Source organism: Littorina saxatilis, linkage group LG1 (assembly GCF_037325665.1).
Source record: "Littorina saxatilis isolate snail1 linkage group LG1, US_GU_Lsax_2.0, whole genome shotgun sequence".
Taxonomy (NCBI): domain Eukaryota; kingdom Metazoa; phylum Mollusca; class Gastropoda; order Littorinimorpha; family Littorinidae; genus Littorina; species Littorina saxatilis.
Window position 1 is genome coordinate 791,995 of NC_090245.1, and position 18,657 is coordinate 810,651.

Sequence of the window (18,657 nt, forward strand, 5' to 3'; positions counted from 1 at the left end):
AGAGGAATAAAAGTCATAATTTTACATTTCTGATCTGCAATTGCTTTTCGAATAAAACAAAGAGAGGAATTGAAGCCTTTGTTTTTTTATAAATACTTATGCACATTTTAGCAACCAAAATTATACGGTTCAATTCTTTCAACAGGGTTGCTTGCATTTTTCGATTTTTAACACCAAACATAATTTCGTGCACTGTTAACTCTATTTGTTTATCCATATGTACCCAAATATAAAATTCTATCTGTTTCCAAAACTCAATCACCACTGGGCAAAAGAGAAAAAAGTGTTCTATATAATCAACGCTATTGCTACAATATGAACAGACATTGTCCTCCACAACTTTCATTTTACATAACATAATGTTTGTGGGATAAATATTGTGAAGTAATTTCCATTGTAATACACGCAACCTTGTTTCTTTAACCGATTCAAAACTAGTCAGCCAATCTTTCTTATCAATTTCATAATTAAATTTCCTCCTCCAAAAGCCAATTGCACAAGGTTCAACAACTTTCATACTTACTAATTCTTTTCTAAACTGTTGTGCGCTATGTACTTTCTTACCACGATATAAGGGGATATCCATCAAATCAATTTCTTTCTTTCCGTGCATCGTCTTGTGCATTACATTCAGAGCAACAGCACGAACCATGTTATATTCCAAAATTCTCCGTGGGGATTTTCCTAAAACATCACAAATGAACTGATAGGAGACAAATTCGTTTCTGTATAAAACATCATGTACGCTATTAAGACCCTTTCTCGCCCAATCTTCAAAATACAGTACATTTCCGGCATAAGCAAAACATTGGTTGTTCCATAAAAGCGGATTAAATAAATTATTATCAATACATAAGCCTACGTTGTTATCAAGCCAGGTTTTCAAAACAATTTTCCAAAATTTGGATTTGACAAGTTCACTCCCCTTTAGTCTCCGAAAATTAACATTTGAATAAAAACATTCACAATTTGAGCCGTACATTGAAAACACTGACTTTGGAACACATTTCCACTTATCCGTGACTTTGCGGGATGTCAGTCTGACAGCCCATTGTAATAAAAATGATGCCTGCATGTGTTTCAAATCAATCATATTTAAACCACCATTTTCGACATCACTACACAATATTATCCTTTTAACCTTTTCAAATGCCTTTTTATTATTTTCTTTCTTTTTCCACAAAAATCTAAACAACAGTCTATTAACTTCTGCTAATACTTTATCAGGGATCACAAATGCCTGCATAAAATAAACAAATTGGGAGATCAAGAACGTTTTTATTACAATAATTTTACCCATGATACTCAAATTTCTTTTCTCCCATGCCGCAATCAAGCGCTTAACAGACGTAATTCGCTCTGTCCAATTTTCCTCAACGTCAGAGGCTGATATGTCATTACAAAAATAAATTCCCAAAATCTTTAATTTTTTCTTCCAATTGAAATCATAAAAGGTGTCTTGACAATGTTTTTGACTTCCTAGCCACATGGCTTCACATTTTGACAGATTCAACTTTAATCCGGAAACGTAGTAAAAAGAATCAAAAATCAATAAGGCATGTTTTAAATCCGTTTCGCTTTTCAAAAATAACGTTACATCGTCAGCATACAAAGCAATTTTTAACATATCATCCCAAAACCTATCATTTAAACAATTCAAATTCGAAATACCGTTAACATTCTTATTCTGCCTAATCTTAATGGCTACTAACTCAATTGCCAAAACAAAGGCTAAAGGCGAGAATGGACAGATTCCAGACTCCACTGGAAAATACTCAGACAACCAGCCTGCATAATTAACACAACTCTTGGCATCTTTCATCAAAACTTCGACCCAAGTTACAAACTCCGGGCCAAAGCCAAATTTTTTAAAAACATTTATCATAAAGTCTTTTGAAATACAATCAAATGCATGAAACATGTCGATGGTGACCAAAAGACCTGGTTTATCTTGCACATTCATTTGATCTATGACGTCATCAATCAATCTTAACAAAGATGAAACTTGCCTCCCTTTAATATATCCAACCTGATCAGGATTAATCACATTATGTACAACTTTGTTCATGCGTAAAGCCAGACACTTCGCCAGTAATTTATAATCACTGTTTGTTAGCGAAATTGGACGCCAATTATTTAATTCATCTCTCGGAAGGTTTTTACCTTTATGAATTAACACAATGACAGCATTTCTTTGAGACGCAGACAAACTACCATTATCAAATGCTGCTGAAAAAGAACGTGATATAAATATACTCACTCGAGACCAAAATACTTTAATAAATTCAATTGTAATGCCATCAGAACCTGGGGAAGAACCATTTTTCATTTGTTTTAGTGCGTGCAACAGTTCATTAGCAGTTAGAGAGCCCTCGCAGCTGTTCTTATCTTCGTCGGAAAGAGAAGGAACGCTGCAGCCTTGCAAAAAATCGTCAACATTACCAACATTATCTACTATATCTATTTTCTTTCTATACAAATTCATAAAATACTTTTTTTGCACACTGTGTATTTGTTTTTGATCTGTACACACTCGCCCTTCATCATCTTTCACGCGATCCATAACCTTTGCATTTGCACGTGCTTTTTCCAGACTCAAGAAATATTTTGTGTTTTTCTCCCCTTCCTCGACCCATTTAGCGCGAGCTCTAACCTGAGCGGCTCGTGCCGGCAGTAACGCTTTCAGTTGTGCCCGGCATTTGCTTGGAGAAGCCTATTCGGCATTAACAAGCCACAAAGCAACGCCCGTGGGCGCTTTACGCGCTGCACGCAGCAAACGACTGCTGGCCGAAAACATGGATCGGTCAAGGGAGATGAAGAAAATTACGGATTGTGATATGACAATACCGTTTGCGTGCAGGGACGGGGCGGGGACGGGGCGGTGTGAGAGCACAACGGGACAAGGAACAGGTGTAAAGACGAGAAAAAAAACCAAAAAAAAACGTTTGCGTAGAAAACGACAGACTTGCGTAGTTGCGTAGTTGCGTAGTATATTATTCAAATTCGTAGTTTACTACGCTCAATGTGTAGTGTAAACAGGTCTGAGGCTCGCACAGGGCAATTAGCTACATCCGGATCTGACGGAGCTAGTATGTTGCTCAGCTGTTTGATCTGAACTAATGGAGATGGTTTATTTGGCTTCTGGTTTTTTGCTAAGAAATTAGGACAAAACCTGAGGACTACCGAACCGTCTTTCTCAAACGAGATGTCTCGAGGTGAACCAGACAAAGCATGTATTTTTCGCTACCCCGTCTCGCGGAAGCCAGCATAGTAAGCATGACTGCTTTCCGAGTGAGATTATCAAGACTAGCTGTATGCAAAGGCTCAAAGGCTTGTGATCTTAAGTATTCCAAAACAAGAGGCAAATCCCAGGCCGGGACAGTAGATTTGGATTTAGCAAATCGAAGGGACGCTCCTTTAATCACACTGGAGATAACACCCCCAAGTGAAATAGAGTGACCTAGCTGTTTCAGCGTAACTGAAATTGCTGATCGACGAACCTTCAGTGAAGCCGGAGAAAGACCCTGGTCAGCAAGCCAGGATAAGTGGTTAGCCACCTGTATTGAACGGGGAGATGTAGCATTCACTTCGTTAACTTGACACCACTTGGTCCATGCCAACCAATGCGAGGTGCAGACTGAAGAAGTTGAACCTCTATGCGATCCCTGGATCAAATCCAGCGTAGAGGCCGAAGCCCTTGAGCGTCTCAGTGATTCCCGCACACTTGCCAACCGTGAAGGGAAAGCCACTGTGGGTTTTCGTGAGGGATGCCTGATCGAGGTTGGACTAGATCTCCTCTTCTGAGTTCGAGAGGAAACGGGGGCTTGCTTGCCAGCCGTAGGAGATCCGGAAACCAAGGTTGGCTTGGCCAGTTTGGAGCGATCAGTACTAGTGACGGTCTTTCGAGGTCTGCTTCCGAGGAGGGGAATTGGAGGAAACGCATAGGCGTGTAGACCGCTCCAAGATATCTCGGGAGCATTGATCCTCCATGCTTTGGGATCCGGGAATGGGGAGACAAAGATTGGCAGACGGCGAGAATACCGAGTGGCGAAGTGAGACTAACGTCTCCCAGTTCTGTGATTCCGGTTCCCATCTTGCGTTCAGGGCTTCCTGAAACGGCCGTTTGTGCAGCCTGCCCAAGTGTGTCAGAGAGGCCATTGATTCCATCTGACCTAAGATGGATGTCAGAGATCTGACTGAGGCCATTGGAAGATCCGCTGTGACTCTGATCTGACTCTGGATCTTGTCTACCCTCCTTTGCGTGGGTTGAACCGTCCAATCCACTGTGTTGAATACCATTCCCAGATATGTGAAGTTCTGGGAAGGTTTCAACTCCGACTTCTTGTCGTTGATTCTGAACCCTAGTTCCGCTGCCTCCTGCAGTACTAGCTGCGTGTGGCTGGGACACAGGGATTCGGCCTGATTTAAAATCAGCCAATCGTCCAAGTACGTCCTGAGACGTATACCTTGACCTCTGATCAAAGCGCAAAACTGGCGCACTATCATCGTAAAGATCCAAGGAGCCAAAGAAAGGCCGAAAGGCAGAGCTCTGAACTGAAAGATCCTCTTGCCCCAAACAAACCGAAGCCATTTCCGGTCTGTTTGGTGCATCAAAATGTGGAAGTATGCGTCCGATAGATCTATGGAGGTCACCCAATCGGAAGGCCTGAGCGCCTCCCTCACTGAAGTGGGTGTCTCCATGGTAAACCTGATCTTCCTTAAAAATAGGTTTAACTGTGAAAGATCTAGCACTGGACGCCATCCTCCCGAGGCTTTTGGAACGACAAAAAGACGTCCGTAAAAGCCTGGGGAGGCATGATCTTGAACTTCTTCCACCGCTTGTTTCTGAATAAGAAGTTCGACCTCGGCCTGAATAGCCTCTCTGGCATCTGTTCTGGCCGGAAACCGAAAAGAAGGACGGGTTCTGGTCAAAGGAGCCTTGTGAGTGCTCCAGAGGAGCTGGAACCCCGTTAGGAGCACCCCCGCAATCCAGTGGTTGTTCGTTTTCCTCAACCAAGCTGGTAAGGCCCGAAAGAGGCCTCCCGCCACCGAAAGAGTGGGGGGTGCACGGGTGCTCGGACCGGGGGAGCATCATTGGGGGTTAGGCTTTCGACCTGACCCCCTCTTCCCGAAAGAAGGAGGTCTGGACTTGGTGTAAGGACGAGAACGATTCTTTCCCCTTGAAGCCGAACTCGTCTTTGAATTCTGACCAGCATTGGAAGACCCAGAGAAAGACTGAACAGGCGGTCCGCTGCGTTTGGTCTGATGTTTAGCGAAAGCCAACTCTGAAAGTTTGACGAACTGCAAGTCCTTGGATTGCTGTGACTGCTTTTGCAGTGCGTTCAGCGCGTCCTGTCCGAGTAGGGAGCCCTCGAGAAAAGGGGAGACCCTAAGAGAGTCCTGAATGCTCTTATCCTCTAGACGAGAGCCCGTCAAAAGAGCTTCCCGTCGCCAGAGAACAGCCTGCGCGTACAATTTCGCAGACATTGCCATTTGCTCTGATGATACCCTCGCTAAGGTTGCAAAGAGCAAAGCCACGTCCTTCGGATCTGCGTCCTGTCTAAACACGAAAGGATCCAATGAGGACGTAACCGCACGCGAGAGAGAGCGAATCAGCGTCTCAGTCTAAGACGCTAATTCCAAGGAAGAGCGGCCGCATTCTTCAACAGTAATGAGATCCTTTTCCTTACAAACGGAAAGTTTCTCTTTGTTGTAACCATCTTGCCTAATGGTTGCCAAGTCCGATAAAACCGAAAGTGGAGCTGTTGGCAGAGCAAAGGAATTGATCAAGTTCCTGCCAGTGTTAGCAAGACGAATCTTCCTGTTGGCGGTCACAGTGTGATGAGCCACTCGTCCAGGAGACACCAACCAAGGCAAAGCCGAGGCAGGAGCTTCCCCATGTGCTGACAACAAAGGCAGAGGTGGGGCAGAACCATCGTTTGAGAAAACTTTTGCAAGTTGGAAGGCCACCAAAGGAGACTCTAAAAACTTGAAGTTCGCAGATTGCTCATTGGAAGGAGCAAAACCAGCAAAAGCTGATGGTGGAGGAACCGCAGATGAAGATGCTACCGCTACCCCTTCAGGGAAATAGTGCGTAGTAACCTCTGCTGCTAGTGCCAACAAAAATGGCAGCTTAGCCGGAAGTCGAAAAGGGGCATCCCCATCTGCTTCAGAAGCTTCTTCTTCCATCTCCTCTTCATCCTGTTCAGTAGTATCCCAACGATCATCTAGGGGATGAGAACCGGAAACCAATCACGTTGAGTCGACATGTGCTGAAACCGGAAAAGGTTGGAAAAAATTCCCTGAAGCCGGAAGTCTGTGAACAGATCCCTCATCCACCTGCCTCATGCCAGCTGAAACACTGGAAGAGGAAGTGGATGCAGCCTGTGCAACGGCAGCGGAAACACTGGGAGAGGAAGTGGATGCAGCCTGTGTAACGCCAGCTGAAACACTGGAAGAGGAAGTGGATGCAGCCTGTGTAACGCCAGCTGAAACACTGGAAGAGGAAGTGGATGCAACCTGTGTAACGGCAGCTGACACACTGGGAGAGGAAGTGGATGCCGCCTGTGTAACGGCAGCTGAAACACTGGGAGAGGAAGTGGATGCAGCCTGTGCAACGGCAGCTGAAACACTGGAAGAGGAAGTGGATGCAGCCTGTGTAACGGCAGCTGAAACACTGGAAGAGGAAGTGGATGCAGCCTGTGTAACGGCAGCTGAAACACTGGGAGAGGAAGTGGATGCAGCCTGTGTAACGGCAGCTGAAACACTGGAAGAGGAAGTGGATGCAGCCTGTGCAACGGCAGCTGAAACACTGGAAGAGGAAGTGGATGCAGCCTGTGCAACGGCAGCGGAAACCGCCGAAACGGAACCTGAAGCCGAAGGCTGATGAGTGCCAACTACCAACACCGAAGTGTTAGCGGCAGAAGGCAATACCATCCTGCCACCGGAAGCCACAGCCGCAGAAGCGGAAGCGGAACCAGCAGTGGATTGGTAAGCATCAGCACCGACCGGCCCCATAGAATGGCAACCGGAAGATCCTGTTGTCCTATTACCGGAAGCAGCGGACATATGCTCTTCACACCCCAACCCGTACCCCGGAAGGGAATAAGGCTGACGTGAGGAATGAACTTTATGGCTGGTATGCAATTCCGCCAGAGCGGAAACCGTTGCCGCAGGTTTGCGTACTTCGCCAAGAACACCTCCTGCTGACGCGTAAGCGCCGAGAGGACCAGGAGGTGCTGTTGTCTGAGAATCAGACAAAAATTTGTCGAAAGGAGTTCCTGATGACGATTCTAACACCACTGTTGGTTCTGCAACTACGTCAGCAGACGTAACAGTCGCAGCTGGTTCTAAACTAACCCGCGCAAGAGACTTAGAGTTTCCAACACCTGACGGGAGGGGCAGTGAAGCAGACAAAGCTATCTGCCGTTCCGTCGCTAACATGTCATGAACCTCTGTCTTGAAAGAAGACAAAATAGCCAGTAAATCGGCTTTACTCAAAGATTACTCGGCTTGAGGAGCCTGAACCTTCTCCGAAAATGATTTGTCAGTGGAGGTAGGTTTGCCATCAATGGAAACGAAAAATGATTTGTCAGTAGGTTTGCCATCAATGGAAACGAAAAATGATTCTTGAGTCTCCGGGTTGAGAACACTAACAATGGACAAGTTCTCACTAAGATAATTTTTCTGAGAACTACGAGTAGTTGTGGCCGTAGCCGCCTTAGCTTTAGTTTTGCCTGCTTTGCCTGATTGAGACCCTGGAGAGCTAACCTGCTTGGCCTGGAGAGCTAACCTGCTTGGCCTGGAGAGCTAACCTGCTTGGCCTGGAGAGCTAACCTGCTTGGCCTGGAGAGCTAACCTGCTTGGCCTGGAGAGCTAACCTGCTTGGCCTGGAGAGCTAACCTGCTTGGCCTGGAGAGCTAACCTGCTTGGTCTGGAGAGCTAACCTGCTTGGCCTGGAGAGCTAACCTGCTTGGCCTGGAGAGCTAACCTGCTTGGCCTGGAGAGCTAACCTGCTTGGCCTGGAGAGCTAACCTGCTTGGCAGAACTCCGAACCTTCTCTTTATCTTTCTAACGCTCAAATACGCTAAGAAAATTCTCTCAATAAGAAAAATAAAATCTCTCACCAATTCATGAAGAAGGGAAGAAAGATGAAACAACGTTACCGAGATTCGATGGTCTTCAAGAAACTGCTTGATATTTGCAACCGCTTGACTGGCCCCCCACTGTATTTCCTGTTAGTGAGCTGCCTGATGTTTTTAGTGATTTTTTCATCCAGAAAGTAGCTGATATTAGATCAGAACTTGACACGCTAGCTGTTAATTCTGCTGCACCCACTCATGTTGATGCTTCCCCTGCCTGTACGTTTTTAGCATTCCAGAAAGTCAGTGAGAAGGACCTTAGAGAGATTATTTTGAAATCCAAACCTACGACTTGTCCACTTGATGCATTGCCCACACCATTACTTGTTGAAAACCTTGATCTTCTGTTGCCTGTTCTCACCCAGATTGTTAATGATAGCCTCTTGTCTGGTGTTTTTCCATCATTGTTCAAAACTGCACTTGTAAAACCGCTCCTTAAGAAATCCAATCTCGATGTAAATGTCTTAAAGAACTACCGCCCTGTTTCTAACCTTTCATTTTTGTCAAAGATCATTGAGAAAGTAGTTTTAAAGCAGCTGTTAGTGTATTTGAACACTCATGATCTGATCTCGCATTCTCAGTCAGCATACCGTCCTTCTCACTGTACTGAGACTGCCCTGCTCAAGGTGACCAACGACATTCTGTCTGCTCTGGATGGTGGTGATGTGTCTGTGCTCACCCTACTGGACCTCTCGGCAGCGTTTGACACAATAGATCATGTCACGCTGCTGAGCAGGCTCCAGACCCTGTATGGCATCTCTGGTCCAGCGCTGGCATGGTTTGAGTCCTACCTTACGGATAGAACTCAGGCTGTGCTTGTCGATGGCCAGAGATCAGCCCCAGCCCCCCTTGTTTTCGGTGTCCCTCAAGGCTCTGTACTTGGCCCCGTCCTCTTCATTATGTATACCAAACCCTTGTCTGCCCTCATTCAAAATCATTCTGTTTCAAACCAGTCTTTTGCCGATGATACCCAGTTGTATAAGCCTTGTTCCCCCGCTGAGACACATGCCGCCATCCAGACCATTCAGACCTGTATCTTAGATGTTAAGTCATGGATGGTAGAAAATAAGTTAAAACTATAAATGATGATAAGACAGAGGCACTTCTGTGCATGAAAAAGTCCACTAAGTTCCCAAATTCTCAACCTTCGTCTGTCCAAGTAGGCAATACCGACATCTCTTTCTCTTCTTCAGCTAGAAACCTCGGCTTCACCATCTCCTCAGACATGACACTCAACAAGCACATCTCCAACATCTGTAGGTCCGCATACTTTGAACTCCGCAAGATCGCAACCATCCGCCATACTCTGTCCGTTCAAACTACAAACACTCTAGTCTGCTCTCTTGTTCTTTCTAAACTTGACTACTGTAACTCTCTTCTCTCTGGCTGTCCACTCTACCTCCTGCACAAACTACAGAAAGTTCAAAATTCTGCAGCACGCCTGATCCTCAAAGCACGAAAATATGATCATGTCACACCACTTCGCCGCACACTCCACTGGTTACCCATCCAAGCCCGCATTGAATACAAACTGTCCACTCTCTGCTTTCACTTCTTCTCTGCCTCGTCTCCTGCTTATTTCTCTGAACTTCTCACTGTATACACTCCTGCTAGACAACTCCGCTCCTCTTCTGATAGCCGCACCCTAGTCATCCCACACACAAAATCAAAAGCATATGGACAACGCACTTTTGCATTTTGCGCATCTACTCAATGGAACTCTCTCCCCTCTCACATTCGCCACTCTCAGTCAGTACAGTCATTCAAGCGAGCACTCAAAACTCACCTCTTCCAGAAACACAACTCCTAAAGTCGCAACATTTTGCCATCCTGTTCTGTAACGGTTCCATCTCTATTCAGCTTGTTATTTTTGTCTTTTGTTTTAAATTATTATAAATATATTTTTCACTGCAGTAGTCCTTTAACTTTAACCCTTAGCTGTAAGCTAGATATGCACAAGTCATGTCGGTGCCACATAATGCTGACACACATGTTCCTGTGCATAGTTTATGGATAACGTGTAGTTGGGAAGTTAAGAGTAGAAATAATTAGTATTTAGTGTAGGAGGAGGGTTGGGGGTGGGTAGGGAGGGGGTGGGTATGGTTTACTTTGAGCAGGTCGGTTTCAGTTTTAATAAACAATTCTAGAGAATTGTGTATCTTATATTTGAGTCTTTCGTGTTTTAGACATTGATGCATTTAATAGTTTTAACGAGTTGCCTTTTGTTTTATCATTCTGGTGTTTATCTAGATGTGCTGTGTATCTTATAAGAAGTTCTTAAAAGTTCGAAGTTATTTTAGCATAGGTTTTTTATGGTCTTAACAGTTAAACATGTATTACGTTATCATTAAGATTCATGCTTTGTTAGCACTAAGCAGTTGTTTTAATCAGTCTGGTTTTCTCTTGTTTTCATCTTATGAACATTCTAAATGTTAGACTAACTTATTGTCTTATACAGAATAACAACTGTGTGAATGGTGCTATACTGAATGAAAGAGTGTGACATGAAGTTCTTGTACATCATTGTAAAGAGTGTGAATGACGTTTTAGTTTAGATGTCAAGCGCTTAGAGCAAGCCTTTTTAACGAAAGTTTTTGATTTAGCGCTAAATAAATGTTCTTATTATTATTATTATTCACACAAGTAAAGACCAATGGCTAAAGAAAAACCAGAGCACTTCAAACACGTCCAGCGCCGTGCGTTTAAGGAAAAGGAATGATTGTCACCGGTATACATCCTGCGCATGCGCAGTACACCGGTAGGGGAGATAACCACTACGGACCATGCCTTATATGGCATGTGGTTTTTGTTTTAGAGTTATCTCCCCATGTTACCATGTAAGAGTGCTTCAATGTCTTAGCAACCAAACGAAGTTATTGCTATCTATGTGAGTTGGGTAAGAATCAAAAATTTTAGTAATAAATTTTCATTTGATTAATATACTTACCCAACTCACATATAGCAATTAACTCTAGTTCAGTGCTGGTAACGCTGTACGCGTCCCCTTGGTAACAAGGAAGGCGCCTCTAAAAAAAGAGTGACATGAGACCCGTAAGGGTGTCTAAGCCAGCCCGGAAACGAGACTGCCTTCCGTATGCGCGCGCATACACCGCCATTTGCAATTCAATCTAAAGCGAAGCCCAACTCACACCTTTTTTTAGACCCAAACACCCACCACAGCGGGGAGGCGGGAGGGAATAAACGATGTGAGTTGGGTAAGTATATTAATCAAATGAAAATTTATTACTAAAATTTTTGATTAAATTACATATCTTACCCAACTCACATATAGCAGATTGCTACTATAGGTGGCGGGTACTCACCACGTTAAGAATGTAGAACCTGCCCTGCAGCCACCAAGGACGGCAAAGCTGAACTGCCGTCCTGACGACTTGAGGCTACATCCCTCAGGTAAAAGTGAATGAAAATGTCTTCCGACCGCCAGTACGCAGCCGCAAGAACTTCAGAGAGGCGTCCAGAACGAAGCACCGCTAAGGAAGACGCCCAAGCTCTCGCTTCATGTGTCCGGGACGAAGTAAGAGGTAACACGGCTCTGACATCGCCAGACTGGCTTTGCCACCAAATGTAAGCCTGCCTAATGGTGGTTGAGACCCATTTAGTCAGAGTGATCTTCGAAATATCCTTCCCTCTCACCGTGTTGAGTGAGATGAACAACAACTTTTGAGTTTTTGAGCGAATCGGTAGAGTCCTAGCCAGGTAGCTGCTGAGGGCCCTTACCGGACAATTACAAACATCAGGATCCCCCGGAGCCAGAACGCTGCTCAAGGGGGGAACACGAATACAAGGAGATAACTGACCAGGTTTTTGGTTTTTAGCTAAAAAATCCGGACGAAATTTCAAAGTAAAAGATCCATCTTTCTCTAAGGCAATATCTTTTGCCAAACCCGAGAGAGCGTGCACTTCGCTGCCGCGCCTAGCAGTCGCGAGCAAAACAAGAAATAAAGTTTTCTTCGTAAGGTTAGCCAAACTGGCTAAATGAAGAGGTTCAAAATCATCCGAAGCCAAAAAACGAAGAACTAAAAACAGGTCCCACGCCGGGAGCTGTACCTTTGACCGAGCTAAATCAAGAGAGGCGCCCTTGATTACACTCGCTATCACGCCACTTAAAGTGATTCTATGGCCAAGCTGTCTAAGCGTAGAGGAAATAGCTGACCTTCTTACGCGCAAAGAGGAAGGAGAACCGCCCTGTTCCGCCAACCAGGATAAATGATTAGCTACGTGCATCGATCTCGGAGCCAGAGGATCGACGCCGTTCTCCAAACACCATTTGGACCAGGAAGACCAATGCGAAGCATATACAGACTTGGTCGAATCCCTGTGTGCCTGCTGAACCAATTTCAAAGTCGAAGCTGTGGCACCCGCCCGGAGCAGAGAGCCTCGGACAGAATCCATCCGTGTAGCTGCAAGGCCTGAGGATTCTGGTGCGGAATGCCCGACCTGGGCTGCAACAGATCGCCCTTTCGAACCCCGAGAGGAATGGGCGGACGAACCGCCATGCGAACCAGATCGGGATACCAATGCTGGCTGGGCCAAAGAGGGGCCACCAACACCAACGCCGGCCCTTCTAGTTCTGCTTTTCTTATCACCTTGCCGAGAAGGCAAAACGGTGGGAACGCATAAGCCTGCAGATTTGTCCAGTCCATCTCCAGAGCATTGACCCCCCAAGCTTGAGGGTCGGGAAACGGAGACACGAAAAGAGGGAGACGAGTCGAGTATCTCGTCGCAAACAAGTCGATGGGAGGCTTGCTTACTTGCGCCCAAAGGCGCTCCAGAGCCTGGTGGGAGAGAGTCCACTCCGAGTGTAAGATCTTGTTCCCTCTGCTGAGAGCATCGGCCAAGACATTGAGAGTGCCTTTCAGATAGACCGCTGACAGGAGAATGTTGTGCAAACTGCACCATGTCAGCAAGCGACACGCGCTGTCCGAGAGGACCTGAGAGCGAGTGCCCCCTTGACGGTTTAAGTAAGCCGCCACAGTCATGTTGTCGGTGTGAACCTTGACATGACTGTCTTCCAACAGAGGAAGAAACGCCCGAAGGCCCAGCGCTACTGCCTCTAGCTCCAGAACGTTTATGTGCCAAGAGGCCTGACTGACGTTCCACACACCGGACGCTGTCTGATCTGCAAGATGAGCCCCCCAGCCCGACAGGGAGGCGTCCGTGAACAGATTGTTCTGAGGAGGCGGAGGAACAATAGGAACGCCCTGCGACACCCAGGGGAGAAGCCAAACACTTGTGGTCCGGCTGAACCAAGACCCCAATTCGATCTGAGCATTCCAATCTTGCGAAGTTTGGTCCCATAGCGCCTGCAGAGCTGCCTGAAACGGCCGTTTGTGTACTCTGCCTAGAGGAACAAGAGGCGCCATGGACTCCATCTGACCCAACAGAGAGTACAACTCCCGGGCCGTGGACAGATTCTCTCCGTAAAGAGAGCGGATAGAAGCCTGCAACTTGTCCACTCTCTTTTGCGACGGGCGAACCGACCAATCCAGAGTATTGAACTGCATCCCCAGATACGAGAAATCCTGTGACGGATCCAACTCCGACTTCACCCGATTGACCGTGAAACCGAGCTGAAATGCCAGACTGAGCACTCTCTGTGTGTGCCTGCTGCAAAGAACCTGGTCCTGGTGCAAAATCAGCCAGTCGTCCAAGTAGGCTCTCAGACGCACCCCCTCCTGCCTCACAAGGGCACAGAGTTGACGAATGACCATTGTAAAAATCCAGGGGGCGAGCGAAAGCCCGAAAGGGAGCGCTCGAAACTGGAAAATTTTCTCCCCCCAACGGAACCGAAGCCATTTCTTGTCTGACGGGTGCATGAGCACATGAAAATAAGCGTCGGTCAGATCCACAGACGTGACCCAGTCTCCTGGCCGCAAAGCCTCTCTCACTGAGGCCGGAGTCTCCATGGTGAATTTCACCACACGCAGGAACTTGTTCAAAGTTGACAAGTCTAGGACAGGTCTCCATGTCCCCGAAGCCTTGGGGACCACAAACAACCTCCCGTAAAAACCCGGAGACCCCTGATCGAGCACCTCCTCGATAGCCCCTTTCAACAGAAGGGATGCCACTTCCCCCTGTACGGCTGCCTTGGCCTCCGGGTCTCTCGGGAACCGAAAAGGCGGCGGAATTCTGGACAGAGGAGCCTTTCCCTCCGCCCAAAGAAGACGAAATCCCGAACGAATAATCCCCACGATCCACTCGCTGGACACCAAATGTGTCCAGGTAGCGATGGCCCTGGAGGGGCCGCCCGCCACCACAAAGGTGGGGGCCAACGGGATCAAAAGCTCGGGAAGACATCATTGGGGGTTGGGCTTACGCCCCGACCCCCGAGAACCACCAAATGAACCCCTCTTCTGATAAGGGGCACCACGCCCCCTGCCTCGTGAAGAGGAGCTCTGACTCTGCGCCTTGCCTCCCCCAAAGGAAGGAGTCTGCGTCTTGCCCTGAGTCTGCGTCTTGCCCTGAGTCTGTGGCTTGCTCTGCGACTTAGAAAAACCCTGATGCGCGATACGAGCAATAGCCAAGTCCCTAGCGTCATGAGTCTCTTTTTCCAGCGCGTCAAACGACGCCCGGCCCAAAAGAGACCCTTCCGTAAACGGAGAAAGTCTGAGAGTCTCTATCGTACCTTTATCCCTGATCTTGGAGCCAGCAAGAAAGGCCGCTCTGCGGGAGAGAACCGCATGTGTGTAAAGCCTGGCTGACAAATGCATTTGTTCCTGCGTGACTTTGCCCAAAGTAGCCAAAAGAGTCGTCACATCCTCTGCCGAGGCATCAAAGCGGAATTCAAAAGGTTCCAGAGAGGTAGCAATAGACCGAGACAATGATCGCTGAAGCGATTCTGAAACCGAGGCTAGTTCCAGGAGAGACCTCCCTGTTTCTTCCAGAGACAACAGGGAAGCTTCTGAATAGGGGACCGATCTGTCTTTGCTATACCCATCCTCTCTCAAGGAGGCCAGCTCCGGAGTCACCGGCAGCACGGCCTTAGGCAAGGAAAAAGACTCAACCAAGCTGATAGGCCGAGAAGCAAGTTTGAAGTTCCGAACAGCAGAACCAGGAACCTGCCGCCCTGCTTGAGCCAGGTACGGCAAAGCCGAATCAGGGGCAACCCCATGCTGTGACAACAGCGGCACCATAGCGGACTGGGACAGCGTCTGATAGCGCGAAGTCGCCAAGACCGTAGCCATCTCAAACGCCACCGCAGGAGACTCACGGAAACGGAGCGAACACCTAGCGTCCTTAGCACTCCGAAAGTCTCCCAGCGCAGACGGTGGAGGTACCAACTGAGAGTTGCACTCCACCACTGCTTCCTCAAAATACTTAGATGCCGTAGTAGCAGCCAGGGCCACAGCCAAAGACAGCTTACGCGGCAAATTGAATCCAACGCCCTCCGCCTGACCGGAAGCGTCGTCATCAAAACAGTCGTCTTGCACCTCTGCGCAATCCTGAAGCTGATCCCCGTACTGACTACCATCGTCCAGCAGAGAACCAGCTTTACTGTCTACCCCCCGCCCAGAGGGCGGGGTCGGAAGCCACACACACTCGCCCCCGTCCCCAGACTGAGCAGAGTGCAGTGGAACTTCCTTACGTGTACCAGGGCTCTTACTCCCCACTGAAAGGCCGCCAAAGCGGGTTGAGTCAGCCGAGAGATAAGAACTTTCGCCCGGCCGCCATGCGCCTGAGGCTACTCGCTCCTGACCACGTGCCGAGTTTTGGCCGGAGAACCCGGTTACTAACTCAGCAGACATACCTTGTGAACGAGAAGGAACGCCGGAATGCGAACCCAAAAGCGGACACGGCACAATCTCATCATCCTGAGAGGCATGCACCTCCGCTCTCGTGACTGTAGTGGCAGGAGACGCACGAACGCTGGCAAGCGAAGAGACGCCGGCCACACCCGAGGGAAGAGAGCGAAGCTCCGCTCTCGTCGAAGTAATCTCGGCCGCTAAAGTAGACACCTGTGAACTAAGAGATAACAACAAAGCAGCAACATCAGCAGATGCCAACCCCGGCACCTCAGGGGGAGAATCCCCCTTAGCAGGTTTATTCACGTGCGCGGTCTTGTCAACCGGCTTCGCCGACAAAATGGCCGCTGTCTTGTCTACCGGCTTAGCGGGCAAATCAACAAACACATCAAAAGATTTTTTTGCAAGAGTATCTTCACCAGAAACGGATTGTTTAGTCTTCCTAGAAGATTCTTTAGAAGAAGTGGGCGCAGCAGCTACCTTTTTAGGCGTACACCTCTTCTTAGCATTGTCGGCCATGACACAACAAAGACTCACGAAAAAATTTTGCAGAAATGAAAATTTTTTCTCAAGTCCAAAATGCGGCCAACAACGCTGCCAAAATCAAGAAAAAACAAGAACGATCTCACCTCAACAGTAGTAGAGAAGTCCAGATGCAAGAAGATACCAAGAGGAACAACAAAGTCAAAAGACTAAGTCAAAAACGGCTGAAACAGCCGGAGCGTACATCAAATGCGACCAGTCTCACTGGCGCTGAGCTTTGGATTGGATTGCAAATGGCGGTGTATGCGCGCGCATACGGAAGGCAGTCTCGTTTCTGGGCTGGCTTAGACACCCTTACGGGTCTCATGTCACTCTTTTTTTAGAGGCGCCTTCCTTGTTACCAAGGGGACGCGTACAGCGTTACCAGCACTGAACTAGAGTTAATTGCTATATGTGAGTTGGGTAAGAATATGTAATTTAATTGGAGTAACAGGTGCTGCACTAGTTCAGTAAGACAAACACAGGGGATATGGTGGAAGTGTACTGTACCTGAAACTTGGATTATTCCCCCCTCTGCTTCTTTCTCTCTGTAAACTTGTAGGGCTAGTTATTTTTCGGTAACTTACCCAACAACCAAAATCACTTACCCAACAAAGGGCCTGAATCCTCGATAGCTCATGGGTAGAGACTGTACACATTGTGGATCTACTTTTTGCGACTCAAAAGTTCAGAACACTCTAATGTACAAAATATACATTTCTGGAGCAAACAATACAACCATACCGCATTTAAACCAGCAACTACAGGCTTGAACACATGAATCTCAATATAAAATCCATGAGTTCGGTTGTTTTCTGAATTCAGATCTGCCGTGCACAATCGTTTATCGCTAGCAAGATTCCAAGGAAAAGTAACTCTCATACTTTGTCTAGCGACACGAGTAGTTCCCCTTCCAGATTTCGGCTGCATCGACAAGACTGCAATCCGACGGTCAGTTTTCAACAATATTTCATTTTATAAACAGATCACACGCAATCAATTGCAAACATTTAATCAACTTAAAGAACATGCAGCGGTTTCATACACTATTTTGCCCCAGAAAACTGAACTTCATACAGTTTTTAACGTTGGAACACGGGTGTAAAACTTCGTCTGCTAGTCACATTCGAGGAAAGAACATTTCCTGAGCGATACCAAAACATGAACAGAACACACACTATCTGCCTTTACCGCCACAGCAGAATGACAACATAACTGTGTACTTCATTTTAGTTCATAACATGGAAACTGACAAGAAGTGTCAACATAATTGAATGATTTGCACGGAACTATGCAACCGCGCATTAATCGATCGCCTGCGCAGGTAGACTGGTTGGGTGAATATGATTCGATCAAACTTTCGCACAAAAACTCCTCTTTTCTTTGAATAACTGAAGAAAGGAGGAATAAAGAGGTTACATACCTTGTCTCAGTGATTATCAAAAATAATGGTCTCAGTTCGCGGTCATGAAAAAGCTCGCTGAAGCTTGCATTTTTCATGATCCGCTAACTTCGACCATTATTTTTGATAATCACTGAGACTCGGCATGTAACCTCTACGTAACAGGTGCTGCACTAGTTCAGTAAGACAAACACAGGGGATATGGTGGAAGTCAATCAATCAATATGAGGCTTATATCGCGCGTATTCCGTGGGTACAGTTCTAAGCACAGAGATTTATTTTTTTATTTTTTTATTTTTATTTTATGCAATTAATATCGCGCACATATTCAAGGCGCAGGGATTTATTTATGCCGTGTGAGATGGAATTTTTTTACACAATACATCACGCATTCACATGGTGGGATATGGTGGAAGTGTACTGTACCTGAAACTTGGAGTAACAGGTGCTGCACTTGTTCAGCAAGACAAACACAGGGGATATGGTGGAAGTGTACTGTACCTGAAACTTGGAGTAACGCGTGCTGTACTTGGGTCTCTCCAGTGCTGGCAGGTAGCGACGAATGACATCTAGCTCATTGACCAACAGAAGCTCGTCATCTGTAACACAGGAAACATCCATTGTATCAGTCTCCACAGACAAGATCAAACTCTGTGACTGATGGTCATAGCAAGGTCTTCTGCACGCTCTGCTGTACTCCCTACTGCTTTCTACATCCAAACACACACACACACACACACACACACACACACACACACACACACACACACACACACACACACACACACACACACACACACACACACACACACTTTCACACACATACACA

The 18,657-nt window shown here is 46.8% G+C and overlaps 1 protein-coding gene across 5 annotated transcripts in view; it reads right to left on the minus strand.

The window, feature by feature from the left end:
- LOC138959055 (phosphorylase b kinase regulatory subunit beta-like) overlaps nt 1-18,657 on the minus strand; it is a 123,702-nt gene that overhangs the window by 75,138 nt on the left and 29,907 nt on the right. For all 5 annotated transcript variants that reach the window (XM_070330417.1, XM_070330427.1, XM_070330419.1 and 2 more), the window contains one exon: nt 18,330-18,427. In XM_070330417.1, coding sequence (XP_070186518.1) covers nt 18,330-18,427 — 98 coding nt within the window. The remainder of the gene's footprint in view (nt 1-18,329; nt 18,428-18,657) is intronic.